The following is a 9,604-nucleotide window of genomic DNA, read 5'->3' on the forward strand; positions in this document are numbered from 1 at the left end:
CAATTTATGTTCATAGGTGGTCATATTGGACACGGTATGAGAGCAACACAATTAAGTCTTAGATTTAGAAAGCTTGGATGTTGGACTAACAGCTCTTTGTTCCTGTTTGACGACATACCGCGCTGCACCTGAGCTACAGCTCCAAACTTTTCTCAAGCTTTTTTTCTTGCTTCTTGTTAATCGCTTTAAAATATTAATTAATTCATTTATTTTGTCTTTCCCGATTTAATCTACACATTTACTGTCTTATCGGTTTACTCGGCGCGGTTTATATTTCTTCCTTGGAGTCCGACACTACTGTTCCTGTTGAACTAGCCAACAACGCTCTTAAACGGATTATCTTGGCTGGTTTAAACTACTAACGTAAATTACCTATAATGTCTCACACCCACTCACATTGTCCTACATGTGTCATTTTGCTCGAAAAGTTGACTCTGTTAGAGAGCCGCGTCCAATCGCTTGAGAAGGAACGAATACTAGTAATTTTCCCATGTGTCCGTAATCGTGAAGTACGGAGTAGCATATAACGGCCTTAACTGTAGATGCGACTGGCGCAACATCACTTGCAGGGAATCCTAGTGCGAGGGAGGATTTAAGATTATGAAATTAAATTACTGCATAATGTTGGGAGTTCACGCCATCTACTGGCCTTTTATTGTAATTACCGGAGTAATGCAGCCGGCAACACAACTGTGGAATTCTGGGATGGTTACCACAGAGTTGAAGAGAATTTCTGTCGGTAAGTTGGGTGAAGAACTGTTGGATCAAATATGGGTTCAAAAGTGTATTTATTCTTATTTACTGTAAAAAAGGTTAGATTTATGCAATTGTTTGGATTTGGGTATTGAATATAACTTTTTTTAGTTTGTTTGATTGATTAGCCGTGTTTGATGCTAGCTATGTTATTCTGCGTTAGGTTTAGAAACCATTTCTCAGTGAAACACCAACACGTGCATTATTCCGTTGCAGGCAATTTGAATTTGTATTGTGAGAGAGTTTGTATTGTGTAATAAAACCATTATACGATCACAGGGACGGTAACCACAGAATTGGGGAGAATGTGTGTCGGTTTAGAACCTATTTCTCAGAAAAATACATAAATAAATTATCCAATCTGACCTTAGACGGCGTCAAAGTATTTCAAAGCCAGCTGGTAAAAATCAAGGAGTCACAATGAACCCAGACCTTTTGTTTGAGTACCATATTAAGCAAATTACTAGAACTGCATTTTTCCATCTACGTAATATTGCCAAAATACGAAAAATACATGCATTTGTTACGTCCCGATTGGACTACTGCAATGTTTTGTTCTCTAGCCTCCGCTACATAAAACATTTACAGCGGGTTCAAAATGCTGCTGCTAGACTATTGACTAGAAAAAGAAAGTTTGATCACGTAACGTCTACTATTGTCACTTTACACTGGCTCCCTATCCAAACCAGAGCTGATTTCAAAGTACTACTAACTTACAAATCTCTGCATGGATTTACACCACTGTACTTCTCCAGTCTCCTTGCACCCTATTGCCCCGCAAGGACACTCAGATCTCAAGATGCCGGCTATCTGGTGGTCCCCAAAATTAAGAGAAAAACAGCTGGAGGTAGGGCGTTCTCATATAGAGCACCTCTTCTCTGGAACAAAAGCTTATATGTTCACATTGCCCCATCTAGATGTTACATCTAGATGTTACAAAGTAAACTTGTTACTGTATATTGTTACTGTTATAGTTCCGTTGCTCTGTTAAATTGCTGCACTAGTCCACACTTGACTGGTGGGGATCTCATTCTAATATGACTGTAACTGTTAGCTGGAGAGGAACCCCCCCCCCCCCCCCCCCCCCCCCCCCCCCCCCCCCCCCCAAACGAACAAACATCTAGTCAGTTAAATTTTTCGACTGGATTCTATTGGATTCCAACACACAATAAAGAGGACGAAAGAGAAAATACATATTTAATTTAAAAAACAAAGAAAAGTTTCACTTTGACAGTGTACGCATTTTACATTACTCTATTAGTAGCTTTGAGTTGGCAAACCAGTGTTCTTAACCATTTTATTTTTACTGTCTTTAAAAATAATATTTGTATAAATTCTTTACAAAGCCATAAATCTTTAAAACATTCCAAAGGCACTTCATGACATGTTGCATGTTTTCAAATACTGTGCTAGGGTGTTAAAAAATGGCATGGCTGGTGCTTATAATACAAGATATTTGTAAGTATTTCATGAATAAAGTATATTTTCACTTCAATTTTAGTTGAAACGTTTTTTTTTCTTTGTTGTGTTTTTTATTTAATCTTCCTGCTCCTGTAGGTGAATGTCCAAGTTCGGTTTGGTGGGTGGATAGGTTATTTGTTGTTTATAAAAGAAAATAAGAAAAACTAATATAAGTCAAAATACATGCTTGCTGTATTTCAGTTTACATTTCCGAATAAAAATATAAAAAAAGAGAAAGTTCAAAAGCAAGCACGAAGCATAAGACAGAACACTTCAACTGTGTGCTTTGCATAGCGCCACAACGCCAAGACAGTTCCATCCTCTCAGGGAGGAACAAGTCCCTCCTAATCGTCCTCTCCTTCCCCGTCACCGACCCGCCAGGCCCTCGTCCTGAGGGGCCAGGTCTTCTGTGAACAGCAGAGGGGGTTGTGACGGCTCCTACATCAGACCTTGCCATCTAGGTCGGCTTGTAGAGGAGGGAGGGAGCTCACTCCCAGGAACTGCTCTTCAGGGCATCAAACAGGACTTTGACGTTCTGCAGCTGCTGCTGGAGTTCGGCAGGGGCGCCGTTCTGCTCCAGCTTCAGCTTGATCTGTGAAGTAAATGTACCGTTTTATATTTAATAACCTTTCAAATAAAAGTTTTACTTGGAGAATTACCATTCATATTCACCACGAATACAGATTTTACTGGTGGATGGAAAACAGAAGGAGAGATGGAGGGAAAATGCTTACATCGTCAAAGTATCTCTGCATGTATTTGTAGAGTTCCTTGAGGGCTTCAGATTCATTAAACTCATTTTCGTGTTTCTAAAAATAAAATAAAAACACAAATGCTGAAAAACATTTTCACTTCTCGTTTTTTCAACATTTTGAAAGTGTTACATGTTTTTGTCACTGTGTCAAGGGTGAAAATACAAATACTTCATCCAATCGGAGTGGAAGTGTGCATTACCTTTGATTCCTCAAGCAGGAAATCTTTGAATTCAGAGCTTGTCATCTTAGGCTGGTCCTTGACTTGCTTGTAATAGGTCTTTACTTCTTGTTTGTAAAGTGGAATGTCTTTGGCATACAGCAGTTTATTGGTTGCAGCATGCTGAAAAATACAGTTTGACAGTCAGGATACAACCTACTTTCCAAACCTATTTAGGATTCACTCATCTATGACTGACACAACAATACACACACCGACATGAACAGTACACAGCAAATGTTTGTGTATTTGAAAGGATTTCGACTGGCACCATAAACAGTAGACTGAGGTACTTTCTGAGGCCGTATTCACTACTGAACGAGTGTTAAGGTCCGAGTTAAGGGTTCCTCTCTGGTACATGGGTTAAGGGTTCCTCTCTAGTACATGGGTTAAGGGTTCCTCTCCGGTACATGGGTTAAGGGTTCCTCTCCGGTACATGGGTTAAGGGTTCCTCTCTAGTACATGGGTTAAAGGTTCCTCTCTGGTACATGGGTTAAAGGTTCCTCTCTGGTACATGGGTTAAAGGTTCCTCTCTAGTACATGGGTTAAGGGTTCCTCTCCGGTACATGGGTTAAGGGTTCCCCTCCGGTACATGGGTTAAGGGTTCCTCTCTGGTACATGGGTTAAGGGTTCCTCTCTGGTACATGGGTTAAGGGTTCCTCTCCGGTACATGGGTTAAGGGTTCCTCTCCGGTACATGGGTAAGGGTTCCTCTCTGGTACATGGGTTAAGGGTTCCTCTCCGGTACATGGGCACTGTGAAGACCCACTACACCACCATAAGTCAGAGGTTCCCACACGGTGATCCTACCTTGCCTAGTTGCATCTCGCTGAGAGAGAAGGAATCCATGAAAGCCTGGGCGATGACAGACAGGCAGCTGTCCAGGTGGGAAGATTTCTCCATGTCGAACACAAACTGGGGGTTCTTCAAGATGTTTATCCAGAAACGAAGTGGTAGGCTGAGATAGTGGAGGGCGAAGTTGGGGGTGTCAGAACAAATACAGGGAATTCTGCCACACTGAGGAACAATTGATTTCAAAAAAGTGCGTGGAACATGTCCACTTCAAAAGACCTTTTACATTTAATCATTTAGCAGACGCTCTTACCCAGAGCGACTTACAGTAAGTACAGGGACATTCCCCCTGAGGCTAGTAGGGTGAAGTGCCTTACCCAAGGACACAATATCATTTTGCACAGCCGGGAATCGAACCGGAAACCTTCTGATTAATAGCTCGATTCCCTAACCGCTCAGCCTTCAACCCACCTGTTGGTCTTCCAGATGTGTGTCACATCGGGGTCCAAGATTCTTTTGCTCTCTGCCTGCACATCCAGGAAGTCAAAGAAGTATTTGACAACACATGGCGCGTTCCCATTGGTTGTTCCCCAGATGGTTCTGAAGAGGTTCTCTACGAATGAATGCACGGCCACCTAAGAGGTCAAGAACAGGGATTATGTTTCATATTCAGAGACTAGGTAACAGTACTTAGAACGCATGACCAATAGTACAAAGATACCAGGCTTTGTAGCACCAATCAGATTCAGAGCTATGTTAGTCAGAACCAGTTTAAAACAGAATTGTCTTGGTTCATGAACACTATGTTCCTCAAGTGACATCAGGGCCGGTCCTTCCTATAGGTGACATGGGCAGCCGCCTAGGGTGGCATGAAGAGGGAGGCGGCAATTTCCCAAGTGCATCCATTAATTAACCGTCCTGCGTTACCAGCAGGGGGCGCCAACCTCGTCAAGTCATGTGTCCGGGTTGCGGTTTTGACGCGCGCGGGGCGGGCGGGGGCGGGGGCGGGGTGCTGGTGATAAATCTTACCTAAGGCGCCAAATGTGCTAGGACCAGCACTGAGTGACATAGCAGTCTTTGGCATAAGATGTGCCACAAAAACTAACTTGAAATAACACAGTTACCATAGACCATCAGTATATTTACTTATAAAACACAAATATAGAGATGTCAATCCTCAGTCTAACATTTTGTAACCACATGTGCAACACTGAGATAAGACATGTCATTGGGAAGTATTATTAGATGTAGTGTTAGCCTGTCTTGCCTTGGTGGACAGCAGTTTGGTGAGGTGTACTTCCTTTAACTTCAGCTTCTTCCTCTCTGGGTTTTTCCGCTGGTCCTGGTCGACCTCAGGGTCAATCTAGGGTCAAAGGGCATTCAATGTCAGCCAATCAAATCAAACAGACATCACAACAGGGTTATCATATATATACATGTATGAAAAATTGAACGTTTTATTTCTCTCACAGGATGTAAAACTGATACACGATGAATTGATCTCAATACTTATCATGTTACAGAAGTGTGTACTGTGTCAGCAATACTTACTAGATGAAAGTACTTTGCAGAGAAGTTCAGATCATCTACAAAACACAGGTGAAAGGACCATGTTATCTCTGTTGCTGTGGTTACAATTTTTGTCAGTTCATTTGAATGTGGCCACATCAGTTTTTGTTTTACACTGGTGTGTGGGGGCTGTGCTGGTTGAGAAAGTGAAACCTCACAAAGGCTTTCTTTCATCAGCTTTTAATCATCAGATTTGCCACCACCCTAGTCCCCCTGCATCGCTAAACAAGGATCTTCTATCGTTCCAGTAGTCCTAAAGAGGGCCAGGTCCATATTGGCAACTTCTTTACTAGGCATGAGGGCATCAAAACCGCCATATTTCCTGTGATTCTTACATCCTGTGATAGTTAGTTTCGCTTTAGTTTCATCTCTGTCAATTGCATGTTGTTCAACTGTCAGGCAAAAGACTGAGCATTGTGTTTTTTCCTCCACGTCTGGCAACTGTGGTGACAGGGGAGTTGTGACTTTGCAGTCTGTCTAAAAAACCTTTGGCTATGACTTGCATTGGATAAAAGCTTCTGTTAAATTAATAAAATATAAAATGTAATGTAAGCTTGACCTTTCACACTGCCCTGCGGGCTCAGAAGGGGGTGGGTCCTCCGAGAGAGGACCTTGATAGTCATTCCATCAGATACCTGGAAGCAGACAGACAGGCGGACAGACAGACAGACAGACAGACAGACAGACAGGCAGACAGAGGCAGATGGACATGACAGAGGCAAACAGACAGACAAGATAGTGAGGCAAACAGTTGAATATCAAGATAACCACACATTACACTTTCAGGATGCCCTTCTCTTCCCACGCGCACATTCCACATTTCAGTTCTACATTACCATCCAGACCTACTTTCACATGCGTGTACAGTGATACTGAAGTACCGGGTGTATAGTTTGTTTACAGGGATGAAATCTAATCTAGGCACAACATGGCCTTGTGACTTGTACAGCCGAGCTCTGGCCATGGTGATTGAACAGCAATACCCTGCCCTGTATCCTTGGTCCCTGGTTGCACCTCCACCCACAACACAGTCACAGGGAACTGCTTTCAACTAAGGCCCCTGGCTCATGCTGCTTGTTAACTGTACGTAACGACTCAACGAAATAATCGGTCTTTGCGTCTTACCGGTTGTGTAACACTATCACCGTTCGATGCGGGGGAATGAAGCTCGTACTGCAGTTCTGCTGTTTAGGTCAGACCCCGCACCAAGTAAAGTATCAGATGTTCCTCTTTCCATCTCGTGTGGCGTGCAGGCACGCTTGACTTATTGTACTCAAAGACAGTAGAGTATTTAGGGCCGTTGTCGTCAACCCTGGTCCTCAGTGCTCACTGTCCTGTACATTTTAGATGTTTCCCTGCTCCAACACACTTTGAATCAAATAAATACGTTGTTCCAAAGCTCTGTCGAAGCCTCATATTGACCCATTCGTTTGAATCGAATGTGGGCTCTGAAGACCAGCGTCGAAGACCACTGGTTTGCGGTGAACCTATTCTGCCTGTTCAGTGAGCTCCCTCTCACCTGATAATGTCTGAGTGTGTTGAGCATGGTCACGTTCAGTGAGCTCCCTCTCACCTGATAATGCCTGAGCAGTGTTTCCCACAGATTAGAAATCTAATTGTGGCGGGGAGGGGTGGGGGTTGTCAGACGGGGGGGGGGGGGGGGGGGGTCGTAATAATTCCTTCGTTAATAATTCGTTACACAGTTAATTTGTTAATAATTTGTTACATTAAATATTAATCCAAAATGATTCACACCTTCACAAATTAACAACAACTAACATATCATTTCTGCATTATGCATGTAGCAACGCTAGTGCTAAACAACTATTTAACTGGTCGGCTCCATGACGCCGAGTAAGTAGCTAGCTCCTGAGACTTCTCACCAAAAGAACGAAGGGGAAACTTCGAGTACTGTAACTCGCTCTGGATAAGAGCGTCTGCTAAATGACTAAATGTAAATGTGAGTAAGGTACCTAGCGAAAAGTAGCCTCAACTTTCCTCGACTTTTAGCTACGGCACTAATGCTGAAGGCTCGCTGTCGGTCTTACTAGAACGGCATATGTATGCATTGTTGCTAACGTGTGCTGACGTTGTGACTGTGTGCATATGTGGGAAAGATGAGTGACAGAGAGACGGAGGGAGAGCAGGGGAAAGGAAATGCAGCTGAACGAATACGCTGCGTGTTTTAACCTAAATAGCGATAATAAAAAATTGTTTCACGAAACGCAATGTGTGGCGGCCGGTGTTGACTCTGTGGCGCACCGCCACAAATTAGTCTATGTGTGGGAAACACTGCTGAGTGTGTTGAGCATGGTCATGTTCAGTGAGCTCCCTCTCACCTGATAATGCCTGAGTGTGTTGAGCATGGTCACGTTCAGTGAGCTCCCTCTCACCTGATAATGTCTGAGTGTGTTGAGCATGGTCACGTTCAGTGAGCTCCCTCTCACCTGATAATGCCTGAGTGTGTTGAGCATGGTCACGTTCAGTGAGCTCCCTCTCACCTGATAATGCCTGAGTGTGTTGAGCATGGTCACGTTCAGTGAGCTCCCTCTCACCTGATAATGCCTGAGTGTGTTGAGCATGGTCACGTCTCCCAAGACTTCAGAGGAGGAGTCCACCTCCTGCAGAGGCACAAACCTGCCGTCCTGCTCGTACTCTGTAGAGAAGACAGGACATCACGCCATCACTACAGAGAGAGCTGGGAGTTTTGTTGACAAAACGAACTAAATCAGTTCGCCTCTGCCTGCAGTGAATGAAGAGGTTAACTCACCGCACAGAACACGTCTACATTTCTCATATTGTTTTTAACTTTCAGGAAAGATAGCTGTTAGTAGTTGGTGATTGGAATGTGCCGTCTTGAAAGTGCTTTGTCAGTCGGTTTGTTTCAAGGCCCAGTGAAGATAAGAGAGTGCTACTGACCTATGTGGATGTCCCTGAGCGGCGAGCTGTAGGGGAACCCAAACTTGTTCTTGTGGGCCACGAGTATCTTCTCCTTGACCTGCTCCACTGTGTCACAGGACAGAGCAGCCACCTCCAAGGGGTCACTCACCTCCCCCTCTGTGCCCACAGCAAACAGCGCCTTCAGCTTCTGTTGTGGGGAGGAGGAGGTGGGGAAAAAGAAGGTGGGGAGGGGTGGAAAGAGGAGGTGGGGAAGGGGGGAAGGAGGAGGTGGGGAAGGGGGGAAGGAGGAGGTGGGGAAGGGGGGAAGGAGGAGGTGGGGAAGGGGGGAAGGAGGAGGTGGGGAAGGAGGAGGTGGGGGAGGAGGAGGAAGTGGGGAGGGGGGGAAGGAGGAGGTGGGGAAGGAAGAGGTGGGGGAGGAGGAGGTGGGGGAGGAGGTGGGGAGGGGTGGAAGGAAAGATGTGGTGAGGGGAAAAGATAGGATGGATGGTGTGGCTGGAGCTGGAAGGGGAAACGACACACTGATTCAACACATTCTTTCGATTAGAAACATACAGGCGTCCTTCTCTGGGGGCTGTGAGTGAGCTGTGAACGAGCTACCTTGCGCAACCTTCCAGATCAGTGAATTCTACTGAGGCTTTCGGAAGGAGGAAGTTAAGTTCAGCTCTGCCCTTCTCTCAGTCCTGGCAGTAGCTTTCTGTGCTTGCTAAACCCAACGAAAAAAAAGAGGCACTAAGCTAGTTTCTTTCGTTTTTTTCTTTTCTCACTCACATCATTGCTGATTTACGATAACATCTCTTAACACTTGCATGTAATAAACTTACACCAGTTCCCTCAGACCAGTGGTCTCAAAACATGACAACACAGTGTTCCATTTTTCAAGTTGTCATTTCTTCAGACAAAGCAGGAAGTATAAAGTTATCAGTACGTAACTACACAGAACCATTTGTAACAGAGGTTCCCACAAACAAGGTTCCATAAAGAACCTTTTTTGGTCCCAGAAGTACATTTATAGTTAAAAAGCACCATAAGGAACTGAAAATGGATCTGTCTATGTTGCTTACAGTAAATTTGCATTTTGGGGAAGCAGCAAAAACAAACTTTCAGCTCAGACAACAATGCTAAGTTCTGTCTTCTAATTGTAAGGCTGGGAGTCATCC

General features: G+C 44.3%; 1 protein-coding gene across 1 annotated transcript in view; it reads right to left on the reverse strand.

The window, feature by feature from the left end:
- Positions 1-1,933: 1,933 nt before the first annotated feature.
- plxnc1 (plexin C1) overlaps positions 1,934-9,604 on the reverse strand; it is a 16,900-nt gene continuing 9,229 nt past the window's right edge. The window contains exons 22-31 of the mRNA XM_047022898.1: positions 8,466-8,634; positions 8,102-8,202; positions 6,106-6,181; positions 5,529-5,563; positions 5,245-5,340; positions 4,449-4,612; positions 3,996-4,143; positions 3,169-3,309; positions 2,949-3,023; positions 1,934-2,806 (exon numbers count right to left, since the gene is read on the reverse strand). Coding sequence (XP_046878854.1) covers positions 2,702-2,806; positions 2,949-3,023; positions 3,169-3,309; positions 3,996-4,143; positions 4,449-4,612; positions 5,245-5,340; positions 5,529-5,563; positions 6,106-6,181; positions 8,102-8,202; positions 8,466-8,634 — 1,110 coding nt within the window. The 3' untranslated portion in view covers positions 1,934-2,701. The remainder of the gene's footprint in view (positions 2,807-2,948; positions 3,024-3,168; positions 3,310-3,995; positions 4,144-4,448; positions 4,613-5,244; positions 5,341-5,528; positions 5,564-6,105; positions 6,182-8,101; positions 8,203-8,465; positions 8,635-9,604) is intronic.

Source organism: Hypomesus transpacificus, chromosome 7, assembly GCF_021917145.1.
Source record: "Hypomesus transpacificus isolate Combined female chromosome 7, fHypTra1, whole genome shotgun sequence".
In the NCBI taxonomy this organism is placed as follows: Eukaryota; Metazoa; Chordata; class Actinopteri; order Osmeriformes; family Osmeridae; genus Hypomesus; species Hypomesus transpacificus.